Source organism: Photinus pyralis, unplaced genomic scaffold (genome assembly GCF_008802855.1).
Source record: "Photinus pyralis isolate 1611_PpyrPB1 unplaced genomic scaffold, Ppyr1.3 Ppyr1.4_LG7, whole genome shotgun sequence".
Lineage (NCBI taxonomy): Eukaryota > Metazoa > Arthropoda > Insecta > Coleoptera > Lampyridae > Photinus > Photinus pyralis.
This window is the reverse complement of record NW_022170738.1, coordinates 28,556,179-28,582,279: the sequence shown is the minus strand read 5'-3', so window position 1 is coordinate 28,582,279 and position 26,101 is coordinate 28,556,179. Positions and strand designations below refer to the sequence as shown.

At 36.5% G+C, this 26,101-nt stretch overlaps 4 protein-coding genes across 6 annotated transcripts; 3 read left to right on the top strand and 1 right to left on the bottom strand.

Annotated features, from left to right (window-relative positions):
• The first annotated feature begins 763 nt into the window (after positions 1-763).
• Positions 764-7,608, top strand: LOC116176907 (ATP-binding cassette sub-family G member 5). 2 transcript variants are annotated; one of them, XM_031495741.1, is made up of 12 exons: positions 764-994; positions 1,044-1,185; positions 1,233-1,350; positions 5,385-5,575; positions 5,623-5,767; positions 5,817-6,089; positions 6,138-6,360; positions 6,413-6,530; positions 6,574-6,667; positions 6,716-6,854; positions 6,908-7,096; positions 7,146-7,608. In XM_031495741.1, exons 1-12 carry the CDS (start codon positions 978-980, stop codon positions 7,540-7,542), a joined length of 2,046 nt encoding a protein of 681 aa, XP_031351601.1. In that variant the 5' UTR covers positions 764-977; the 3' UTR covers positions 7,543-7,608. The 2 variants fall into 2 exon arrangements, with proteins under 2 accessions (XP_031351601.1, XP_031351602.1); XM_031495742.1 differs by having other exon boundaries at positions 767-1,045; positions 1,097-1,185.
• Positions 7,609-10,374: 2,766 nt separating this feature from the next.
• On the top strand, positions 10,375-11,362 carry LOC116176731 (chymotrypsin-1-like). The gene is made up of 3 exons (XM_031495488.1): positions 10,375-10,490; positions 10,544-10,703; positions 10,760-11,362. Exons 1-3 carry the CDS (start codon positions 10,448-10,450, stop codon positions 11,298-11,300), a joined length of 744 nt encoding a protein of 247 aa, XP_031351348.1. The 5' UTR covers positions 10,375-10,447; the 3' UTR covers positions 11,301-11,362.
• Positions 11,363-12,396: 1,034 nt separating this feature from the next.
• On the top strand, positions 12,397-13,378 carry LOC116176711 (chymotrypsin-1-like). Its single transcript, XM_031495456.1, has 3 exons — positions 12,397-12,502; positions 12,555-12,714; positions 12,771-13,378. Exons 1-3 carry the CDS (start codon positions 12,460-12,462, stop codon positions 13,312-13,314), a joined length of 747 nt encoding a protein of 248 aa, XP_031351316.1. The 5' UTR covers positions 12,397-12,459; the 3' UTR covers positions 13,315-13,378.
• A 1,298-nt stretch (positions 13,379-14,676) lies between these two features.
• Positions 14,677-23,926, bottom strand: LOC116175677 (succinyl-CoA:3-ketoacid coenzyme A transferase 1, mitochondrial). Of its 2 annotated transcripts, none has more exons than XM_031493915.1 (10): positions 23,802-23,926; positions 18,256-18,376; positions 16,636-17,119; positions 16,419-16,587; positions 15,748-15,868; positions 15,521-15,691; positions 15,431-15,476; positions 15,300-15,375; positions 15,081-15,251; positions 14,677-15,035 (listed from the first exon to the last, which is right to left on the bottom strand). In XM_031493915.1, exons 1-10 carry the CDS (start codon positions 23,898-23,900, stop codon positions 14,883-14,885), a joined length of 1,611 nt encoding a protein of 536 aa, XP_031349775.1. In that variant the 5' UTR covers positions 23,901-23,926; the 3' UTR covers positions 14,677-14,882. The 2 variants fall into 2 exon arrangements, with proteins under 2 accessions (XP_031349775.1, XP_031349774.1); XM_031493914.1 differs by lacking the exon at positions 23,802-23,926 and adding an exon at positions 19,797-20,155.
• Positions 23,927-26,101: the final 2,175 nt, after the last annotated feature.

Sequence of the window (26,101 nt, the reverse complement as noted above, 5' to 3'; positions counted from 1 at the left end):
GGTATATCAATCGCTTCAAACAACTGGAAAAATTATTAAAAGCAGGTCACTTGAATACCCAATTAAGTGCTTTCCACTTTCTTTTTTTATCAGGATTTTGTTGATAAGTTAATGCTTCCAATTTACAACACAAGTGGAAGTTTGAATAATTTACAGAAATTCAATTACTCATTGATCTTCCAACGGATCAGTAACGTTTATGAATTCGTTTCGTAATAATTCCGTAATATTATTAACAGAATTCCTCCAAGTGTGAAGGAATTTCAAATTTGAAAAATAAATTTTGGCAACTCTCTATAACTGTAAATACCTTAATGTAGGAAATTACAATGACGATCAATTATTCGGTTGTACCTCCAAAGTTGTAGATCGCATAGGGTCAACAACACCGGGTGATTTTAATGATAGGTCAAGAAACAAAACTTACTCATAATTTCCTTTAATATCCTTTGTACGCTCTTTCCATTTTATACCATTTTTAATTTTTTCGCACAGAAATGGTAATATTGGCACCGCGGAAACCGACTTGGTTAGCTTTTGAATTTTTTCAAGTGTTTCACTCGTCGAGAAAATCTCATTTTTTTAAATCTTGATCATTGTTTAATTCAATCGCACGCACTTTAAAAAATTGTTACTACAGTTAGCAATGCCACGGCGTTACTGCACCCGCGGCATTCGTAAAGGTACGCAATAGTGGCGCCACCTACTTAGCGCTAAAATCTCCAGGTAAATACGTTTATCAAAATTGGTACCAAAAGTGATGGTCACCGGGCAATCATAAACAATTAAAAGTGGAATGTGGTTCTGAATCATTTAACCTCTCGCTAATTACTGTTCACAATTTTTTAGTCAAGGATAATAGTTCCAATGTTTTTAACAAAAATACAAATTTCATCCTATTGAGTAACGTCGATCCGAAAGGTGGGTGGTAGGGTTTTCGAAACAACTTTACTTCTACCTTTAGGAAGCAAGGTTTGATGTTTTTCAAATCTAGGTAAGCGTTTACACCTAGAGAGACTGATATCAAAACCGTTTTTTAAAAGAGGTGAATACGCAAGTGCATTAAACCGTGGTTTAACCAACAGTTTCGGATTAGGTGTTGGAGGATTCCGTCCAAGAGCATGTCATAAAATGATTGCGAGTGATTATGTATTGGAACTTTGCAATGTCTTCTATACGGGCCAGGTAAAAAAGAAAGGGTGCAGGGTAAACGTTAATCTAATGGTTTTAAGGTGGAGCCCAGCACTTGCATGCAGCGGATGATGGGTAGCGTTAAAACGGGAATTATTCTTAAGGATGTATCTTTGACAGTGCAATCTGGAGAGGTACTCGCTGTATTAGGATCAAAAGGTAAATAAAACCACTACACTTTATTTTTCGCGCAATCGCAATCCGAGTGATGGATATTATTTGTAAAACAATGGAGAGTGACTTTTACATGATTTGTATCTCTTTTCATGCATCACATACTTTCTTCTTTTACATGAGTTCAAGCTTTCCCGGTGAAGAAACATGCAACATGGGATCACATATTCTGAAGGAGATATTAGCTGTTGTATGTACAAAACTGTTCGAAATTCCGACGCTTCTAGCAACCCACATTCAATTATAGCTATTTCTAACAACCTTCATTCTTCTAGCAATGTATCAATTTTTAATTGTAGGAAATGTAGTTGACAAATGTTTACTTGGTATGTGTGCGACGATCATTTACATTGACACAACCGAATTGTTTTTCATGGCGCGATTGTTCAGCCAAATGATTTACCAACAGTCAGCCCTTTCATTAAAAGATACTTCCTGCTATATGCCTTACTTAAAGCGCGCTTATTATGCGGAATAAAGATTAGTTGCCTCCAAAGAATTGAGGTTTTACGCATTTATTTGCCTAAATTATTGCCAAAACAATAATCACAACTTACTCCACTAATAAATACGTTTTGCTGTTTCCATAATAAAATCGATAGGTAGATTAAGATTTAGGGCCAAACAAATCCCTTTCTGGTCAGGAAAGTGTAATGAACCGTTTTACCAACGGAACTGCTCGTAAAGATTTGCAACAGGGTTGAACTTCCTTTCTTGGAATAAAAGAGACTTCTCAAATACGACTTGAAGCTTTTTGTAAATTTTATATACGACCTCCGGCTAGCTTTTGAAATAAATTGTCCGTAAAGACGAGTACATTAATAAAGAAATATTATTAATATACTTATAAGAAATTTTAGGTCCCCTAAATTAAATCAATCAATCAATGATACGGAGAAAATAATCCTGAAACTCCAGATTGGAAACTTTCTCCAGCGAAATCAAAAGTTCTAGTTAATCCTTGTAAGATAAAAAACATTATAACATCGTTGAGACATCGAAGAAATTTTCCGACAAGTTAATCCTTGTGCTCATGAATTCCAAACATGTAAGAACCGGGAACATTTGTCATTAACGGGCTTTAGAAATGACTGTGCACACTTTTTGATTCACAGAAAAGGGGAAATTTGTTTACTAAACCAGTCGTTTTTTCACTCTAATGTAATCAACTGCGGGCACTTATATTAATTTTGAAGTTACGTATTCCAACAATAAAATTGAATCCCCTTTTGTTCACTATCGGTGACGCAGCTGGATTTTTTATAGCGAAAATATCCTAGTGCGTTTAATTAATCTGTCCTTGTCTGAACACTGTTGTAATTTATCCGATGAAATCGTGCGTATTTTACAATGAGAATTTAACGTCCTCTGGTTGTACAATAATGGTGCAATAAATGACAATCCCTTAATCCCCTTCTAGATATTAATTGATTCTACTGTACAAATTGGGGAACTTGCGTTCAATTTAATAGTTCGCACTCGAATTTTCTAAACTGGCGTTTTCTGTTATGCCCGAAAAACACCAACTTTCGCACAAAGTTACTTAGCGACGAATATTTCCCTCATATGTCATAAATGCCATATGAGGTGTGCAATTATCGCTCAATTACAGCGACAATTCAATGCGATTATTCAATGACATTTGTCAAACTTCCACCAGTGAACTGACGCGAAATTTTGTCGTATTAACCGGAACATTCTTCTTAGTTTGTTAATCAATTTCGACAACCGACTTATCACCACATCTTTTAATTTAATCACTCATAACGAATTAGCTTGGAGCCCAAAAGTTCGAATAGAATCAATAGCAAAATGAAAAGCAACTTCCATAATTTATTTTGACGTTTATTGTTGTCATGGGAATACATTCGCGTGGGTAATTATGCTTAATTTTTCTTTTGATTCATTGAATAGTCCTCCGAATACCATTCGTAGTCGAAGTATTTGTAGATTATTTTTGAGCTGCTGTTCCACTCATGCTAGTTACGCTTTTTAATACCCCTCGCGCAAGCGCTCGTGGTATTAATCAGCGTAACTAGCATTCGTGACAGCACCTCAAAAATATTCGACAATACTTCGACTACTTATGGTATTATATATGACAATTCAACTCATGTATAAAAAATCGCATAAGCCGCAGTGCAATTGTCACTTTGACAGCGGCAAAAGTTACCTGCATCTTTCCCAGCGACCAATGCACTAGTGGTTTTTTCACTATTCATTTTCGAACCAGTTATCGCATTATCCTTTCCCATATGACTAGTTTGACGTCTGTCAATAATTGATTAGTTTGGTGAATTTCTTGTTCGTTAAATTGTCCTGCCGAATTACACTCGAGGTTTATATTTAAACCGAGTAAATTTGGGTTGTGCAATTCAAATCTGTTTCCTTTTAGCAATTGAACTCGAAAAACTGTCAACCTAAAAATGCTCCACCTTCGGTGTCGCATTTTTATTAGTTGACAGTTTTTCTCGTCTAATTGCTAGGCAACAAATTTTCATTACCTAAACAACCCAAATTTACTCGGTAAAATACAAACCTCTTGTGCAATTATAAGTGACAATTCAACTCATGTATAAAAAATCGCATAAGCCGCAGTGAAATTGTCACTTTGACAGCGGCAAAAGTTACCTGCAACTTTTCCAGCGACAAATGCACTAGTGGTTTTTTCACTTATTCATTTTCGAACCAATTATCGCATTATCCTTTCCCATATGACTAGTTTGACGTCTGTCAATAATTGATTAGTTTGGTGAATTTCTTTGTTCGTTAAATTGTCCTGCCGAATTACACTCGAGGTTTGTATTTAAACCGAGTAAATTTGGGTTGTGGCAATTCAAATCTGTTTCCTTTTAGCAATTGAACTCGAAAAATTGTCAACCTAAAAATGCTCCACCTGCGGTGTCGCATTTTTATTAGTTGACAGTTTTTCTCGTCTAATTGCTAGGCAACAGATTTTCATTACCTAAACAACCCAAATTTACTCGGTAAAATACAAACCTCTTGTGCAATTATAAGTGACAATTTTTTATTCAAGCATGTTGTCAGTAAAAAACTGCATTCGGTCATTTTCATATTTTTAAAAGAGCCCTCCACCTTCGGTGTCGGGCTCTTTCGCCAAAATATGAAAATAAACTCTTGCAGTTTTTAGACAATAAGCTTTCAAAAATATTATCGGTAATTTTGATGCACTTGTGCAATTACCTACGAAAAACTACGTGGTTATTCCTTGCTAGTTCTCGAGTAAGATTCTATTCAGACGCGAAATAATCAAAATTTTGAACCAGGCCAATAGATCATACCTAAACATACCCAACATATGCTAAATTTGCAGTTTCCACAATGCTGAAATGATCTCATGACGAAATCGTAGTTGCAATCAAATATTCCTAATTAAGATAACAGATTAGTCCAGAATCCAAGAAGAAAACAATGCCCGTACTCATTAAAAGATGCAAAAAGGACCATCTTCTAATTCCATTCCCCCCAAACGGGAAGTAAATAAAAATTCGAAAGGAAAGTAACCATTTATATACAATAGGCACTGCATTGAAAACCAAATAGGACTTTTGTCTGTTAGTGAAAAGCAAATCTTTTACGATAAAGCTCATTGACTAATTTCAAGGAACGACTCTGCATATTAAAGTAGGAGTGGTCCTATGGTTAGCGAACTAGACTACAAAGTCAAAGGACCCGGGGATGATTTCGGGCCCGCCAGATCATCTCTGGCGCTTTATCGTCTAATGACTCTCTAATGGGCCTCTAAAGTTGACTACTGGGAGTTTATTTCTGGGGTAATACTAGACAGATAAATAGCTTACTTGGGATTCGTTCCAGATACAACAAGGGTTAAATTAAGCTATAACTGTACAGCACGCAAATTCCCACAAAAGAGGGATCAATAAAGTGTCACTTAACTGTTGTCTAATTTTTTACCAACTAAACGATGGAATTACTCCGCAAACTCCTATCGTACTGTTTTTACTGAATTAGGGTTACAATTATCAATTTTGTTGTAGGGAGTGGAAAAAAGGCGCTTCTAGATGTCATTTCTCGGAGAGTTCAAGGGCCCACGCGTGGCCAAATACTTCTTAATAGTCAACCTATGAGCATCTCCCTATTTCAACAAAGGTGCGGGTATGTTTCTCACAAGTGCGACCTTATCCCGGGCCTCAGCGTGCAAGAGACTCTGTATTTTACTCCGACAAAGGTAACTTGCTTCCAAAACGGACGACCTACAATATCCGGCTGATTCAGGTTTCAGGATACACCAAAAAGACCAAAGTAAAGCAAGTGATGGCGGATCTAGCACTTTCACAGATGGCCAACCGCTGCACGGAATATTTAACCCAGAGTGAATACCGGAGGTTAATAATTGGCGTTCAACTGATTAAAGATCCAAGTAATTTTTTATTTTGATAACTGTCAGGTACTCAATTACAAATTTTTAGTCATTCTTCTACTGGACGAGCCCACTTTGGACCTGGATCCATTAAACACATACTTGGTAATATCGATCCTCTCAAACGCAGCGAAGAAGTACGGAACCGCCATAATTCTCACAATGGAAAAGCCACGATCTGATGTATTTCCATTTTTGGAGCGAGTGTTGTACCTCTGTCTGGGCGACGTGGTGTATATGGGAGGCACTCGTCAAATGCTCGAGTATTTTAATGCGATTGGTTTTCCTTGCCCACAATTAGAAAACCCTTTGATGTATTATTGTAAGTAATGCTTTTTTTAAATGGGAAGCTAAAATGTGTAAGTTGTAGTGTGTTTGTCTACCGTGGATCGCAGATCACGCGAACGATTTGTTGAGAGTAACCATCAAATAACGGCACTGGTAGAAAAATTTAAAATGGAAGGAAATGCTTACAACAAAGGAGCTTTGTCACATACACTGGAAAGGGGTAACGGAATGGTAGGTCACAATAACAAAATACCTCTACTGCAGGGGAGGCCTTCGTCTTTTTATGTAGGTTGGATCCTTTACATGTGAGAAGAATGGGCTAGAATCGGCTAAACAATGTTATATTTACAATTTTAGGAGACTCCTAGTTGCGACAGTTAGTGTACGAAAAGCAGGACTAAAGCAATTATTTCTACGATTGTTTTTTGTTCCACTGTATTTCTTTATTTTGTGGTGTTTCTACAATGACATAAAGGTAACGGTAATGATCTGAAATGGATCTAACGTTCGATTTTCAGAAATATCAACACACCTTTATAACTCGTAATGGTTTCATTTTTAACGTATTAGCTGGTGTTAGTTTTCTGGGAATCATTAACACGGTGTTAATTTGTAAGTAATATGTTAACTTAATTAGCCCGACTCATTTAGTCCATGCAGATCCAGCTTATCGTACAAGGTACTATCAAGAATCCCAGGAAGGTTTATATGGAGGAACGTTATTTTTAATTACGTATAATTTTGTGTCTATACCATTTTCATTTGTCTCCATACTTGCAGCTAGTGTAATTGTATATCCGTGAGTGATCAGTCTCCCTCTTGCTACTTTCGCTATTAGGAATCGAATTTCAGGTTGGTTGCCCCAATCGCCAATGATCCTTTGCAAGACTTCCTCTTCGTACTCGTTCTATGGGCTTGCTACATATTTACAGAACAGCAAACTATGGCACTATTGATGATAGTGAAAGACTATTTAACAGCCGCAATTTTAAGCATTTACATAACAAGCCTCTGTTTGGCACTAAGCAGTGGGATTTTAAGGTCAGTACCTATCGGGGTAGATAATCGTATCCTAAACCTGCGTTTGTAGATCTATGAAAGGATTACCAGAATGGCTCTATTATTTAACGTATGCAACACAGACCAGGTACGCAGCCGCATTTTTAAGCAGGCAAGTGTTCTTGGCACCGGAACTTCACGACCCTTTGCCGTACGACGCCCATCGCAATTGTAGCAGCATGGGTCTTATAGAAACTTCAAACGTAAACGGTTTGACTAACGCCTTTTGCCGATACGCCAGTGGGCAAGCTTTTCTAACTGAAAGATACGCGAGGGAAAACACAGAGTTGATATTCAGTGGGATCCTAGATGTGGAAACGAACATCGGAGCATGTTTTGGATTTGCTTTCGGCATAGTGATTTTTAACATGTTTTTATACCTTATACCATTACCGGCGTTTGTAAAAGCGAAGTTTCGTGAAGAATAAGTTACTAGTGTAAGAAAAATGTATTTATTTATTAAATGTTTTCTCTTGTGATGATTATTGAAAGTATTAACGCATATAAAATATGAAACATTTGTTTCTGGCATTGGATACTTCCACTAACTCTTGTTGAATTTCTTCGCCTCAAGGAATAAAGGTAGGGCTAGAGACAATAAAACAACAATATTTATTTATTAACGAAACGATTCTTATTCTTCTCATTACCCAGCTGCGAAAGAATTAGGATGAGGCACCTGAAATGGATAAAAAAAACACATTCGTTCAATTTCAACCAGATATCATAACTATTGGTTGGAATTGATTAATTAAACATTTATTCCTTGCTCATTCAACAGCAAATTTATATAAAAATCAAGCGAATGGACATTATTGGGAAGTACTTTGTACAAATAGTATTGAGTTCGGAAATTCGCGCCCGGGTAATAGTATCTCTCTTCTGATTCTCAACGAGATACGGTTACTAACGGTCTAATCTGACAAGGGCAATTAAATTACAGATCACGTACCTACCTATGCCGCAAAAAAGGAGAGTGATTATTTTGATAAGAAGTGCAAATGGCGCCTTTTCTGATACTAATCGCAAATTTTGACCAAAATTAAACTTTAATCTGATAATGTCGATAATGACAATTACAAGATCCTCTGATAATACTGCATCAATGAACTTGATTTTTTTAGAAATAGATCGCAAGTAGGTGCTGTCATTTTACAAATGGAGACGGCTGAGGGAAAGGTCGAAAGAGGGTTGTGGATTCATCTGTCGACATGGTTTTAAGCCCTACATTCGCCTTTAAACAAGTAGTACCTATCTGTACCAAAAATAATGCATGATTTTTATCCATCAACGACATAGAAATGGGAGTTATTTGACGTACATATAAGCCATAGTCGATATCCTGATCTTGTATACATAAGAGACCAAAACTTTGTCGATACTGTGTGTCTAAAAATGTTGCGCGTGTGTGAAAATAATGACTAAAACGGGAAAGAGGATAGGGCAACTTTCATCGTCTATCCAGAATCTAAACTTTTGACTTTTAAGTACTCGCACCTTTCTTCCAAACGAGAACAATGCTGAGTGAAATCAGTCGCAAATGAGTTGCGTTTTCTATGATTAGTAATACTTAATTAACAAACGTGACTTCTAATTTTTGAGGGCGCTTGAATCCTTTTAGACGATTTAAGATAGAGATAAATACTTTGAGGAGATATTTCCGCACTGCTGGCACTATATCGTTATCAATAAATCCATTTTTGTTCACTTTAATTATTTTCCTTATTCCACAACTACTCTCGCGTATGGGCTTTTACAGAGAAGACACACGTGACATATCGTGTCGAAACTTTTCTCCCCATACATTGACTATACTTTGGATGTGACTCCCATATCTGTTGTCACTGGAAAATATACACTTTTTAATGAACATCCCACAACAAAAAGGCAAAAAAATTAGCCCTAAAGATCGATCCAGTCATGCAATCTTTTCCCCCCGACGTCAAAAGTGATGATCGAGAATGCGCATTGTTCCCTAAATGTATAAGAACCAAAACACATTGTGCTCGTTGACTTGTACATTTCTTATCCAGCGTCGTGCTTCCCACCCAATTTTTAATTAATTTGTCCGCTCCCGTCATTGTATCCAATTCGGTTGCAAATATACATATAGACGTTTTCCTCCAAATTGCTCCGATTGATGTGAACTTCACGAAGGAACTGAAGGTAAAGTTATCGACTCTTTAATTGCCAAAATAGTATTTTTGGAAATAATTCTGCGCAATAGGAGAAAGGATGCGATTAGAAACGTTACGGCAATTGGCAGACAAACTACGACCTACTGTATCTTTACAACATATTTGGAACCTGATCTGACCTATAAGCGAGCACTGTGGACAGGTCCCACAATAAATTGTATGGTGGGTTTTGGATCACCATTGATGCTAGGGGTAATGGCCAATGGCCCTGAATATATCAAATTTGGTTCCAATCGGTTTAGCTGTTTAGCCGAATGTGAGAGTACAGATCGACTGACAGACCGACATTATCGAGATTTTGTTTGATTCGGATTACCGGTGCTTCAGAACTTGTATTTCCATCAAAAAACGTGGAGGGGGGTGATTTTTTACACTAATGCAATCCCTTCCTTAGCAACGTGCGGGTGGTAATTAAATAGGCCATACTAGTTCATGTATACATATAAGTGTCAATTTTACCGGAAAGAATATTGTCAGTTACCCCATCAAAAAACCAAAACGTTTATCTTTCCAGTACCCGCGTGAATTACACTTGAAATCTTCCTAAATAAAAAATTCTGATTTCTACTTGTCCGAATGAATGTATTTTTACTAAGCGTTCCTACAAGTGCAACTCTTATTGATGACTTGGTTAGCAAAATCGAAACTATTCGGACTCATTCTTCTTGTAATATACCTAAAATTAAAGTCATCCCAATAATACCTTGTATTAATTGCAAATTGTCGTACTTTTAGCACTCTTTGGCTCTTTTCGCATGAAGATAAGAAGAAGATGAATTATGCCAACTCTATATAAAAATAAAGTGAAATTATTATGCAGCTAATTAAAGTCGTCTCCTTTTTCCATTTACAAAAAAGGAATGCGTACTTTTTAATGGTAGGTATATAGAATAGTATGAATTAATAAATATCAATAAAATAAGATTCATTACTCAGTACAAATGGGTGAGAACCCAAATTGCGTCGCAGTCAGGAACAAAGAGCCGTGAATGTATCTTATCGAAAATTGCGATTCGTTCACTGCATAAGATACTGTCTCATATGATGCAACTGAAGTACCTACTCCCTGTAGGTATAAAAGGCGACCGAAATTCTGATTACGGCACCTTTGGAATCCAATCGACGAGACGTAGACATGAACGGATTTTTACTACTGCTTCTCGCGACCGGCGTTTTTGGTAAGCGTTACTTTTCTAAAGTATTATTGCCGCTAACTCGCTAAATTTTGCAGGTGCAAGCATCAAAAATGACTGGCGCATCGTTGGCGGAGAGGTTGCAGCCAAGGGTGCTTATCCTTACCAAGTCTCTATACGTGTACGACACCAGCATAACTGTGGAGGATCCATCATTGACGATACCTACATTCTAACTGCCGCTCACTGTCTGGTTGGGTACGTGTAAGAAATGTGTAAGATGAATCTACTTAACGCGCTTCCTCCTTTTGCAGATTTGAGTTCATGCCCATGAGTGTCACAGTGGGATCCAACACTTTGAATAAAGGTGGCGATTACTATGAAATCTCTAGACGCAGACCCCATCGAGGATTTGACCCCATGACGTTAAAGAATGATATAGGCTTACTAAAGTTAAAAACTCCAATTAGTTTCAATGCAAATGTTAAACCTATTCAGTTAGAAAGTACCTATTCAGACGGCAATTTTGGCTGTGTGTTATCGGGGTGGGGAATGGTGAGTTTTCCCGGTGATTCACCAAACGAATTACAGTACATCAACTTGGAAACCCTTCCTTTGGCCGACTGCGACAATATATGGAAAAGTTCCGGTATAGCAATAGATGAAACTCAAATTTGTACTTTTACCAAAGTTGGCCAAGGAGCATGCAAAGGCGACTCCGGTGGCCCATTGGCCGACGCATCTGGGGTACAAATTGGTGTTGTATCATTTGGACAGCCTTGCGCCGTTGGTAGTCCAGACGTTTACACCAGAACTTCCGCTTTCATAAAATGGATTGAAGACAACAAATATTAATGTTCACCTTTTAATGTACTTATTATAAATTGCAACATAATAAAAGTATATTGTCTTAACAATTAGCACAGAGTGCAAATAGTAATTAATCTCTGTTTTTTAACCATCAGGAAGGCTGAAATTGACACACAAAAATCTTAGTCCTGGACTGGCGCCGCGCCAATTTTACACCTACCCTACCATAATTGCTGTTGGTATGCTCACTTGTCATATTTAATCGCATCCTTACCGTTGTACTTATTTTGAGTTTTTGAATGTTCCATTCGCATAAATTTCAATAAGAAACATTTCTTATCTTCCACCGTGTTGCGTGTATACAAAATCTCACGTGAAATAGGTACAAAACCGGCCAGATGTACGACAAATGTCCTATTTATCGCTGTATAAGTTTAATAAAGCAGATTAGTAAGTATTCGTAGAACAAGTCAAGAGCAGTGTTGGGTAGTATCTAGATCACATGGATCTTGGATCTGGATCGAAATCCTATTTAGATGATGATCTTGTATCTGGATCGAGATTATATTATATCGATCTTCCACTCGTACATCCAAAGATTAATTTCAATTTATATAAAAATGCTTTTTTTTCAAAATTAACATTGGCGGAGTAACGGAAGTAACTCGAAGCGGTTGGCCTGCGCCTGAACCATGGCAAGTGCGAATTCGGGCAACCGTCAATACGCGTCCTTGGAAAAATTATTGTTGCCAAATGCATACGCTCTGATCCTGCAAGGCTGCAAACATTCCGGGACCTACCTACAGTAATACCAACAATACCTTGTATTTATTTGCAAATTGTGGTACTTTTAATCTCTATTCGCAGATAAATTATGCCGATTATGTAAAAATAAGGAGAAATTATGCAGCTAATCGTCGTCCCCTTTTTCCACATAATAGGGAATGGATAGTTTTGAATGGTATAGATTTTGCAATAAAATTCATTACCAAAAGTAAAAGTGGATGAGAAGCCAAATTGCGTCGCAGTCAGTTAAACAATAGGAACAAAGGGTCAAAAACTTATCTTATTGAAACTTGCGATTCGCCCACAGTATAAGATAAAGTTTAACTGATATGATGCATCTGAAGTACTCCCTGTAGGTATAAAGGCGACAGAAATTCTGATTACGGTACCTTTAGAATCCAATCGACGAGACGTAGACATGAACGGATTTTTACTACTACTTCTCTCCACCAGCGTTTTTGGTAAGCGTCACTATCTAAAATATGATTGCGGCTAACTCAACGAATTATGCAGGTGCAAGCATTAAAAATGACTGGCGCATAGTTGGCGGTCAGGCTGCAGCCGAAGGTGCTTATCCTTACCAAGTCTCTATACGTGTAGGAGACCAGCATAACTGTGGAGGCTCTATCATTGACGATACCTACATTCTCACTGCCGCTCACTGTCTGGTTGGGTGCGTGTCAGAATTATGTAAGATGAATTTGTTTCACGCGTTTCTCCTTTTTGCAGATTTGAGTTCGTGCCCATGTCTGTCACAGTGGGATCCAACACTTTGAATAAAGGTGGTGATTCATATGAAATCTCCAAACGCCGACCCCATCCAGGATTTGACCCTATGACGATAAAGAATGATATAGGCTTACTGAAGTTAAAAACTCCAATCGTTTTCAATGCAAATGTTAAACCTATCCAGGTAGAAACTACCTATTCAGACGGAAATTTTGGCTGTGTGTTATCGGGGTGGGGAATGATGAGTTTTCCCGGAGATTCTCCAAACGAATTACAGTACATCAATTTGGAAACCATTCCTTTGGCGGTCTGCGACGAAATATGGAGGCGTTCCGGCGGTATACCAATAGATGAAACTCAAATTTGCACTTACACAAAAGTTGGCCAGGGAGCATGCAGGGGCGATTCCGGTGGCCCATTAGCTGATAGATCTGGAGTACAGATTGGTGTTGTATCATTTGGACAGCCTTGCGCCGTTGGTAGTCCAGACGTTTACACCAGAACGTCTGCTTTCATAAAATGGATTGAGGAGAACAAATACTAATGTTCACCTTTAATGTATTATAAATTACAAAATAATAAAAATCTATTGACTTAATAATTATTAATTAATCTCTCTTTTTTAACTAGGAGGACTGAAGTTCCCACAAAATACATTGGCCTTTTGCACACGGAGCTTGTGTCGTCATAGACGTTTGAATTTCATGCAAATCCGGTGCATAACTAACGGAGATATCAAAAGACCCCTCCTTATTTTTTTACCCACATTGCCTCCGACCTACAACTTTATCGACGAACATGGTCCATGTTTTTTTGCGTTGTAGATAATGCACATAGGAGTACACGCGAATTTAATGGGAGCCGTTACCTTTCAGAGTTTTTCGCAAGGCAATAAAGGAAAGAGAAAGGTTAGAGAGACACACAGAGACCGTGACAGCGCGTATAGTTCGTCCGCGAGAATAGCGGAAATGCACAGATTGCGTAAACCATTTACATACAGTTTCGACTTTCAATTCTCAAAAAAATCATGGGTTGTTATAAATCGTTTAGCACCATTCATATGAGAAGAAAAACAACCCAGCAACCTATTTGTTGTTAATGCATCAATTTCGTATCTGGAAATATTCAGAGACGGTGAATTAAATTATTATGCTCGCTTCTTGACTGACTAAATCATTCTCTTTTTATGCGGAATTAAATGGATAAAATAACGTCAATAAAATCGAGACAAACTCTTCGAAGTAGCGCGTATATTGTTGTGTAAGCAACGGCATGTAGACGTTATTTCGATGTGAGCACCAAAAATCATGACGGGATATCTAATCTAATATCTAATCCTATTTATTAAGTAAAATGACATAGTTGGTTTATTTTACCTGAATTTGTATCTTAGTGTTTGTGATTCCTAAATTTATTACATTCTCAATTCCAAATTTATATGAATATTACTTCTGATCAAGACCATGTAATCAACACATAAACATAAATTGAGTTACAGTTCCGCCAAAAATGAACAAGATATGAAACCAACACAGGTTAACGGTATTTACAGAGCGTTTTGTATTTTTTCCCATACAGCGATTCTGTCAGTTGAGATGCGTTGCCTAACCCTAGGGGTTTACTATTCAATGACATTACCATTGAGTAATTAATCCTTCACTCAACGACATTACTCAAAAACATCTTTCACTTATTCGCGGGAATCAAGTTCCCCTTTTTTAAAAAGGGCTACAACATTCGGTTTGGAAAACACTACTTTCAGTATGGAAAGCAAATCCCTAATTTCCCATGCAAGACCCTGGAGAAATGACTACGGAAGACTCCATATGCCAGACGGTATGATAAGCGGTTAATCTAAGCATTATACCATCTATAGCTAGGTATACCATTATGATAAAAACTCATATAAAATTCTAATATTTTAGTAATTAAAAAAACAGATTATGTACAAATTCCTTGCAATTACATTTTACTGTCAGTTTAAAATTATACTTCCACGACTTTCCGTTCACGCTGCATCATTTCACCTATACAATAACAATTTTGATTAAAATAAAATGTAAGCGAATAAAATTAAAAATCCAACTGAAAAGGTTAATAGTAAAAAAACAGTTAAGTACTACCGACAGAACTTTGCTTCATCGGTTTCAAATCGGAAGACACCTCAAAACTACAACCAGTGGAAGAAACGATGTCTTCTACACCAACTCCATCAGCAATTTCTATAAGAGTCAAACCCTTTTCGGCGTCAACATTAAATACAGCCTAAAAGTGGAACGTTTAGTAAAGGCACTGGTATGCTAGTCTAACCTTTTCTGTAATAATCATATCGACACAATTCTTTCCAGTAAGTGGTAGAGTGCAGTTTTCTAGAATTTTGTGGGCACCGTCTTTTGCAGAGTGTTCCATGCAGACTATTACCTTCGTACCGGGAGCAGCAACCAAATCCATAGCTCCGCCCATTCCTTTTACCATTTTTCCCTACAACTCACAATAGGAAGCCCTTGTTATTCAAACCAGATTGCTTACAGGAATCATCCAATTAGCCAAATCTCCATATTGCGAAACCTCCATTGCACCCAAAATAGTAATATCAATATGACCACTAAGACATATTACCGTTACTACTGTATTACATAAAAGGTGACCTACAAACTTACCCACGAATCATAGCAAAACTGTCGTCACTGCTAAAATAGGAGCCACCTACAACAAATTAAAGCACAAACAATCGAACAATTTAATCTTACCTGGCAATACAGTAACAGTTTCCTTTCCTGCATTAATTAAATCAGGATCAACCATATCAGCGGAAGGATAAGGACCTAAGCCGAGAATGCCGTTTTCTGACTGTAGGACAACGTGCATTCCTTCCGGTATGAAGTTCGAGGCAAGCATAGGCATACCAATTCCCAAATTTGCTACACAATCATTAAGGAAATTTTCACAGAGCTAGCAAGTACAAATAAAAGGATACCGTACATTCCGTGCCTGAACTCTAAAGCGGCTCTACGTGCTATTCGTTCGCGGCGTTCCGCACCCGGGTTCTTTTTCGCAACTGAGTCTTTTGAGCATTCGGTTTTTTGTATTGTGACTTTCTGTTTAACAAATTATCAAATTAATATCTATTATTTTTCATTTTGAATATATTCCCATTAGCCACGTATAGCATGGACACAAAGTGTCTAGTGAAGTTATTTATCAACGTTATTATTCTAAATTTTTTGAAATTTATGTGTTGAAGTTTAGCCTAGAGCTTTTTTGGCATCTCATGCTATGAGTGGCTTTATATTGTGAAAGGCTGACGAATTTACCATGGTGTTATTGTTAGAGTAGTCTCAAAATGAGAAGTACATCGTGACGTCATCACTTTCTGCGCGTATTGTTGCCACTAGTGGCGTATCATAGGGTATTTAAATTGAGGTTTGGAAGTACATTTGCTGTGTGAGGCAATGCACAAATGTCATCGCGCGCGCTCCCCTTAGGAGTTAACATGGACTCTCCCAGACACATTTTCATGCTTTGCGCAAATGACGTCACGATGTACTTCTCATTTTGAGATTACTCTAGTATAATCTTAGAATGAGAAGCTTTACGAGTTAGGGATTTTTTCAATTGTTAGCCAGCAGGGACAAATAGTAATTATACCTCAATTCGTTTTTCATAGTCGCTACCAAGAATTATGCGATCGACAAAAACACCAGGCAAATGAATTTGGTCCGGCGTTATGGATCCCACATCGACAATTTCTTCAACTTCTGCTATTGTTATCTTTGCAGCTTTGGCCATTGTAGGGTTAAAATTGCGAGCAGATTTACTAGAACGAGACTATTAGTACTATTATCAACTTGTATACGAGTTGTACTTGAAAATAATGTTGCCATGACGATCAGCCTTCCACCCCTTGATAAGTGCAAAGTCGCCCGTGATCGCCTCCTCCATGATGTAGGGTCTACCATTGAACAAGTGCTCCTCCCGCTTATTACTGGATATTTCCACCGCGCCGTTCTTTCCATACTTCAGAGGCGCACCACCCTCGTGAACCAAAGTTCCGTAGGCGGTCGGTGTAAAAAATGCCGGTATGCCCGCACCTCCCGCTCTCACTCTTTCGGCCAAAGTTCCTTGCGGCGTTAGTTCCACCTCCAGTTCCCCAGTTAAATACTGCCTTTCAAATTCCGCGTTTTCGCCGACGTAAGACGATATCATGCGCTTAATTTTTTTCTGTTTTAAAAGTAAACCCAATCCAAAATTATCTACGCCTGCATTGTTGGAGACCACTGTTAACTCTTTGGCGGAGTGTTTAACAAGAGCTGCTATAAGTTTCTCGGGAATACCGCATAAACCAAATCCTATGGAAGCGAAAAACAAATACAAGTAGGTACTGAAATTTTATTGTAATCACATAATCCACAATGTATAATCAAACGCAAATAAAGTAGAAAATGTGACAAACAACGTCAATTTGAGCTTGGAAGGGAGGAATTCGCTAACTAATTTCTGCATATCTTGGCGCTGTATGGGGCCCCGTTTACAATAATTCTGAAGATTTATGCAAATTTAATTAGAATATGTTCATCAAAGCTAAACGTTTATTTCCACATGAATTGATCTCCATGTCTTCCCTGCTAACGCTCTATCCCAGGATTTTGAACGGTGATTTTTTGATTTGATCTTTAATTTCCAAAATTTTCCACATTAAAGATTCGAGGCGTTATTTTCATGCAAGAAACCTTCGCAGGGGCAGATTATCCATCGATACAATAGACTGTATAAGAGACTAAAATGTTGGGGAGGGGAGCTGGGGGTGGGGGTTCAATGGACACGTCAAATTTAATTAGCATCAAAACATTTCAATTGAATTAGAAACTGTGTATTTGTCTCCAAAACATTTATACAGTGTGTTCCTAAATATGATTAAGTTCATATAAACATAGGTCCGCAAACGGTTGGTTACCGATCGCGATTTTGCTTTAGGTAGAAGTTTTTGAGAAATTTAGCTCAAATTTCGAATACAAATTACGCTGTAGAGCTTACATCATTGGTTATGTCAATGGTAGTGAGAATCTACAGGGTGGTGTTTTTTTCAGGGGTCATGTTCCATTACCCCACCCCCCACTCACTTGTTTTAATTTTTTTCTGGATTTTTATGTACCTCCAATTCTCTTCTTGGGAATTAGTTTCAGACCAATAGCAATTTTTAGTAAAAGGTGTAGGTGTCCACAATAGCAACTTTCCATTTGAAAATATGCGCTAAAATGTTTACAAAATTGGAAAAAACATACCCAAAAACCCAGGGAGAGCCTTTAGATATTACACCCAAATAAAGATAATAACGATGAGAAAGCAAACGCCTTTGATATTACCAATCCTATCTAGTTTGATTACGCAGGAATACCTCCACATAGAATTTTACTAAATTATCAATCACAGAAACGATGTAAAGTGACTTGATCTGCTGATGTAACCAAATAACAAAACTAGTTACCTCCTACTAAAAGCTTAGCTCCAGAAGGAATATCCTTAACAGCTTCCTCCGCACTACCACATACCTTCTGATGGGTATTACCACTATCAAATTTTGTCGAATAATTGTTATACCATAAAACCTGAAAAAAAATTATAAAATTACGATACAAAATTACAGAAATGTATTTATCAATACATTCTATTTAATACTAAAAAGCGACTTAGTTCCATTCGAGGTTCCATTTGTTGTTTTATCATAAAGCCCAAACCTCAAACAACAAAGCACTATGAAGTGCTTGTCACGTCACGTTAAATTTACTAAGGCTGTGCACTAAACTATTATATTGTTTATTCACAAATACGCAGGCTTGAAGGCTAACTCGAGGTTTTCTGTAAGGTCTCAGTGCTTATATCCCAGCGCCTCAGACGTATGGAGAGACGGAATTAATGCATTTTACATTTTTCTTGAAATACCCTCAACAGAATTTAACCTTCATAGTAGTACCTACATACTTCATTCCAATGTCGCCAATGTTCTAAATTTAATTATTCTTCAAAATCAATCTGCCACCCTTGATCTTGTGCTAAAACCGGCTAAAACTGAGCTTAACCTTACTCAAATCACTGCAGAATGCGTTGTAGGTTTCCCAATCGCCCGGAAATCGCTAATACATTACGTAACAGTCTCTTACAAAAACAACGATCACTGGAACACATGGATCGTCAAAAAGGGTGACTTGGGAGTGTAGGGTGGCTTGGGGCAAAAATATGTATTTTGTTTTATCTCGTATTTTATAATTAAATGTCCCAACACCAAATGGTAAAAAGTGGAACTATAAACAAAGTTTCTTTTATTAGGTTTATATCTTAGCTAAGATATTACAGATTGCCTTTACAGAAAAGCCGAAAAATGCCTTATAATTATAAAAAGAAGGTTGGAAATAAGGTCTATGCCGATTTTAGTAATTTAGTAATTTAATTTTGCCGAACGTAGAACTGTAGAAACTTCATTATACGATCTTAATAGAAATCAATGTGGCGCTAATGTCTTTGTATTTAAAAAACTGGCAGAGTTCCGTGGTCTTTACGCTGTTAGCGAGGCTGTTAGCTAACAATGTTTGCGGCATAAATTACGCTGAGAGCTTCATCAATTGATTTTAACTCGTTACAATAGAGCTTAGGTATCACAAGTTGTACTAACATCGTACAACAAAAGGCTAAGGCCATGTGAAAGTTATTTGCACACAGGTCCAACATGTTCAAGTTACGCCACTGTCCGCTGTGCTGTTACGGCTCTGCCCCCAAACAAAATTCTGAGAGAGCCACTGTTCAACTTCATGTCAGATTTCAAAATATTTTTGAATTTATTTACTTTTAAATTGCAGATCGTGAAAATTTTGCGCAAAAAGGTATTTGAAATTTACACGCTTTCGAACAACTGGTAAGACTAACATATGCGGAATCCGTATGTAGACGCAATCGCACTACTTTAATGTAGTGGTAGATATAGAATGCCTAACCTTACTTTATCCTTCAACAAAAACAGTTTAAACAATTTACCTTAATTAAACTTCTTGATTGTAACACACCCCGTTCACTTTTCGTTTTCACTACCCCGAAAATTCCTCTATCAGCTGTAACTAAAACCGTTTTCCACATTTTCACTGGCGATATTTAACCTACAAATGGCTGCTGAAGAGCTTACTGATCCAACATAAATGAACGAAATCTGGCGTAGATACAGTCGCTTAATTCTGATTAAAAGTTGATAATTTATGTAATTCGAGATAAACTTGTTTAATTAAGCCTTTAAAATTCCATACATAGGAATTAATAGCAAAATACACAATTGATTAACATATCAGGTTTAAATTCAAATAAATAATCAATAACATTACGCCATTTCAATATCTCATTAATTTCAGTCCATTTTTATAAAATAAATATAAACAGAACAATGTTATTTGCATATGTTGTGTAGAAACTTATTGTTTGTTACACACATAGGCGTAACATAACAGAATTTACAGAATGATTAAATAACGACACTTCTCTTATTTTATGGATACAGCCAATGTATATTTATATATTGTATAAAGCGAATCGGAATTCCTTGACGAGTAAAGCACAGTCTGTCTGTCCTTCTGTCGGTCCGTCCGTCCAAAGCCTTAACTAGTAACTACGTCTAGAGTTTTCGATATTTAGCACCTGAGCCAAGAAATATATTAAAATGCGCATGCGCAGGCTGCGCATTATATTGATTTTCTTATTTATTAATATCTATATTTTGCTGAAATTTTAACCACAGGTATTTCTAGTAAAGGCAAAGATATCGCATATAGTAAAAATCAGATAACTGATACGTCGCTTAAAAGCACTATCATTGACGAACAACATGGTTTTTTCCCTAGTCGTTCCACAAACACCAACCTTTTAACTTATCAGCATTACATTCTTAATTGTTTTGATGAAAATACGCAATTAGATTCCGTATATTTTGACTTTTCTAAGGCATTTGATAGAGTAAACCATAATATCTTGTTATCTAAACTTTCTCTCGTTGGTTTATGTGATCCAATATTGTCATGGCTTGGTTCTTATCTAACAAACAGAATTCAAATGGTGAAATATAAAAACTTCATATCTAAACCAATATATGTCTCATCTGGTGTTCCTCAAGGTGCACATTTAGCTCCACTATTATTCTTAATATTTATAAATGATATCAAATCAGTGTTTAAATCGTCCAAAATATTATTGTTCGCGGATGATATAAGAATATTCAGCCCAATAAAATCAATCAACGACTGTATCAATCTGCAATTGGATATCAACGCACTCAGCCTATGGTGTGAAACAAATCAGATGGAACTTAACCTCACTAAAAGCTTTAGTATAACTTTCCATCGTACTGTAAATCCTATTCAATTTACATATACCATAAATAATTGTGCGCTTGAAAGAAAATCTAGCGTTACTGATCTCGGGGTTATTTTCTCTTCTGATCTTTCGTATCAGAAACACATTGATTTTATTTGTAATAAAGCACTGAGACAACTTGGATTTATGCTGCGCTTATCAAAAAACTTTCGCAATCCCTTTATCCTTAAATTAATGTACCTGACTCTTGTTCGTTCCTCTCTCGAATATTGTTCCCAAGTTTGGTCTCCCTATTATTCCACTCCTATTTCAAAACTCGAAAGGGTGCAGCACAAATTTCTTCGTTTCTTCAGGTTTAGGTTACGTCTGAATTCATTTGCATACCATTCTTACCTCTCCGTTCTTAAGGTATTAAGCATTAATACTTTGCTTGCTCGTCGTCAGTTTCTCGATTTTGTCTTTTTTTATAAACTTCTAAATGGTTGTATTGACTCGTCATATTTGGTGGAATTAATAACATTTAATGTTCCTGGAAGATCACTTAGGTTTAGTCAATCGTTTACATAAAACTGTATAAAACGTTATATTTACAACACTCCCCTATTATAAGAATGATGCGTTTCGCAAACTCCTATCCGCAAATTGAAGTAATAGGTGTTAGTTTATCTGAAGTTAAACATAATCTTAAGTTGCTACTAAATGATGTCGACAAATCATACTACCAATGTTAGTTTAGTTAGTTTATTACTGCTCACTATATTTATTTTTAATTTCTTTCTTCCAGTAATTTAAGCATAATTATCTTTTGTATATGTGAATTGTACACAAAACTTTAATTTTTTGTGGGGCCTCTCCCGTAAGACTTATAAATAAATAAATAAATAAATAACTGCATGCGCAGTCTGCCAACTTTCTTATTTATGGAAATATTTTCTTTCAAATTTTATACATAGATGCTTTTAGTAAAAGCAAACGTATTGCATATTCTAAACATCAGATTAATGCGCGCATGTGCAGGATACGCAATATCAACTGTCTTATTTATGGAGATATATGAATATCTTTTTGAAATTTTAATCACAGATATTTCTAGTAAAGGCAAAGATATCGCATATAGTAAAAATCAGCTATCTGCATGCGCAGTCTGCCAACTTTCTTATTTATGGGAATATTTTCTTTCAAATTTTATACATAGATGCTTTTAGTAAAAGCAAACGTATTGCATATTCTAAACATCAGATTAATGCGCGCATATGCAGGATGCGCAATATCATACTGTCTTATTTATGGAGATATATGAATATCTTTTTGAAATTTTAATCACAGATTATAAAAGTGTATTTGTATCATGGCTAAAATCAAACATATCTCAGAGTATAAATCAGATATGCGCATGTGCAGTCCCAACTTCCTTATTTATGAAGATATTTCTTTGAAATTTTAGCCACAGATGCTTTTAGTAAAGAAAAACATAGCCATAACCTTTTGGGAAGTACTGGAGAATACGCTAAAGTTACTCGCCCTACGGCGAAAACCTTTTTACTTGTATGACTGTGAAAGGGAAAATTAATCTACATAAAATTTTATAATTCCTTGCCCATCTAAGCGATTTTGTACCTGTTACGGTTTACGAGATTGCCATCTAAACACCGGAAAAAAACTGACCATGTATAATGTATCTATAACGTTTAAATTGTTCGATCGTCCATATCAGAAACGAGTTTCGTCACTGAAAAATCGTATACACACAAATCGCAACACGAAAAAGTTTTTCAAACTTCAAGATGCCATGAAATCTTCATTATAATATAATGTACCAATTTCGTTAGGCGAACGTCACACAGTCCCTTGATGCACAAAACACATTTTATAAGAGTGGGGGGAAACGCGTCATCATTGGCAGTGGCGTAATAAAACAAAACTGACATGATCTCTTGTGTTTTAAATGACAAGTCAAGTCGACATCACTGACCAGAGCAAATTTTATTACTTCGAGTGCTTCAGATTCCCTCCCCTTCAGAGTCTTCAGATTTTTCGGGCCTTTTGGTTACTTCGTATGCGACGGATTCTTCAGACCTATTTGCACTTTTGAGTGTCGTTTTTTTTTTCATATAGTCGGACTTTCGAATAATTTCGTCGGACTTTCGATTGTATTAAAAAATTTTCAAAACAGAATCATCGAATTTTAAAATATTTCATTACCAGGTCCATAATTCAAATTCTTGAGATCATTTTATTAAATTGTGCGTACCATTCAAATTGGCCGGTGGGTCAGATTGTTCGAAGTTTTTGCACTTTTTAGCAATGTCAATTCTTGAGACTTCTCGGGGCGCGTTTTCTAAATTCGTTCTTTCATTCTCACTTTGCCACTCTCCATAGGCATATAATCACACCCTTGCAACAACTACTGGCAACAAATTGCGACAGTCTTCATTCTTATACGTGTAGTACATACACACATATAGAATTCACGGGCCGACAAACAGACAGACGGAACTAGAGGATATATCCGTTATTCGATTTTTCTGCTTGTGTTAAAAATTTTTAGCATCCTGCATCCCCGGGTAGGTACACAATAACAAACCCTACATAATCTGGCAGTGCCTTATTATCAGTACCTAACAAATAAAAAGTTTATATTTGCGCCAGTTTTCCTAGTAATTGATTTAATTTTCATTATCTTACCTTCCGTGCTTTAGCAAGTTCCATTCTAAACGTATTTCCTCCGGAAAACACTCGGCCGTTAAACTCACAATTCACAACAGCACAATTTGGAGATCTCATGCTAAGCAACTAAACCATCAATAGTCCACGTTGGTGGATTAGAATAGAAATTATATTACGTCAGTTTGCAATTGCTTGCTTTTATAATTGGGGGTCGGGGGATGTATTAGATTGCATAATTGGCGCGGTTGTCGATAAAAGAGTGCATTTTGTTGTAAATTTCATCCAGTTAAATTACAAAAGCATGTTGTTGTGTAATAAAATAAACAATTAATTTTGTATTTGTTACCTGATAACAGCACTTGGTCAGTAAGTTATACTATTCAATAGTAGGTATCTTGCTTCCAGTACTGACCCCATATAGGTACGAAAATGCATTTTAAAAAGTAAATTCCTTGTCCGTCCAATTTGTCACTTTCTAACAATCAAAATGCTTGAAAACCCTAAATGCAAATTTGAAAGAACGATTTATAATGTCTTATAGGATCATAATATGATAACCATGATGAAACCATGAAAAAGACGAATATGTGGAAATTGTTATCAAAAATCGCCGAAGAGGCTGTAGGTCCCCTAGACAATTAATATAATTAATTAGGTACGTATTAATTATCCAATCCTGTTTACATTGTTTACTGTCACTTTTAATCTCTACATTACTCTTAGGTATAGACGCTTTGCTAGTCCGTGTATTAATTTTACATTTCACTGGAAACTGCTAAGTATATTGATCTAAAATGTTGGTAAAAGATACGATTCACTTTGGTTTCACTTAATTAAACCTATCTTGTGAATCCTATTTGAATGCATGCGTTTCCAGGGATGTTATTTGTAATTTGTTTGATAAATTTGACGATGTGATGAAACATCGGTCAAGACAAGGAGACAAAATATCTCCATCCAGCACACCACCTCCGTTGGCCACGTTTTCGGGTGTGTGGCTATTGAAAATTTTGCTAAAAGAGTCTTTATAGTAACTTGGTATTTTACCACAAAGTTATCCTTCGACTTGTATAGGTGTGTATGAATTCCTGCGTCCACCTGCTAGTTGTTCACGATAGACTGTTCCGTTCTCTAGGTCCGTGTAATCAATTTTCATGATTTTGCGCTTATTTTTTTTGTATTTATGATTTAGTTAGTATATTTTATGTTTTTACTTTTTTAGTAATTGGTGTTAGTAACCGTAAGTACTAGAATTTGTCAATAATGGTCTCAAGCAAGAGATTAAACAAGCAAACCAAGCCCACTACTACATACATGGGTGTTGCCAGCGCAACCTATTCACAATGGCAGACGGACAGACTACCTTCAAAGTCGAGCGTGCATAAACAACGATTTTGGGAAAAAATATTTTCGTCGCTAATATAGGAAGATGACTTCTTGGGCATCGAGCAATCTAGTTCCCAAGAACATGGGTGCATAATTAACGAATTGGTATTTTTTGAGTAAAAACATTTTGGTCGCCAAAAATACGCATGTATAATTTCTTGAGTATCTAACAATCGAGCTTGTTCTTTTTCCGAAGATAATTGATGCATAAATAACGATTTTGACATCTTTAGGCTAAAAACATTTTTGGCACCAAAAATGCATATGCATCACTTCTTGGGAATCAAGGAATAGAGTTTTGCCATTTTTCAAACAATATGGATACATCAATAACGACTTTGACCGATTTTGGGCAACATGTAACGATTTATTTTGTCCATTACAAAGCAATATTATTGTTTTGAAAGATCCCTGTAACATTGAAAGCAATTTAATGGCTAGCTCCACCTATTGTTGGAATTTAACAACGCAATTTTAACTAAGCAGTTTGCCCGCGCCGTGATTTTTGGTTGTCGATTCTCATTTTCCTCTTTCTTTCGTAGACATTGGCCTATTCAAACAGCTGAAAGCTTAAGGTAGAACGCATGGAATTTTAATTGCCACCAATCCATATATATTGATCTCTGGCGATTAGATTCATAATTTAGGGATTCCGCGGTAATTAGTTTGAACCGAATTTGACCTATATTCTAGTGAGGATATAAATTACGTTCTTCGTTTCTTATTATTCGCTAATTTGTCATACTGCAATTTCCATCGACAATTGCTGCTTCATCTACAATTAGCCCCCTTATTTAAGATGTATGTAAATTTTATGTCATCAAAGAAGAAGGTGTACCTTTTATTTCTTTTAGGGTTTTAATTTTAAGTACCAGATCCGTTTTACTATACCTAGCATGCTTGTTCGACGTACGAGTTTGGTAACCTTGGAT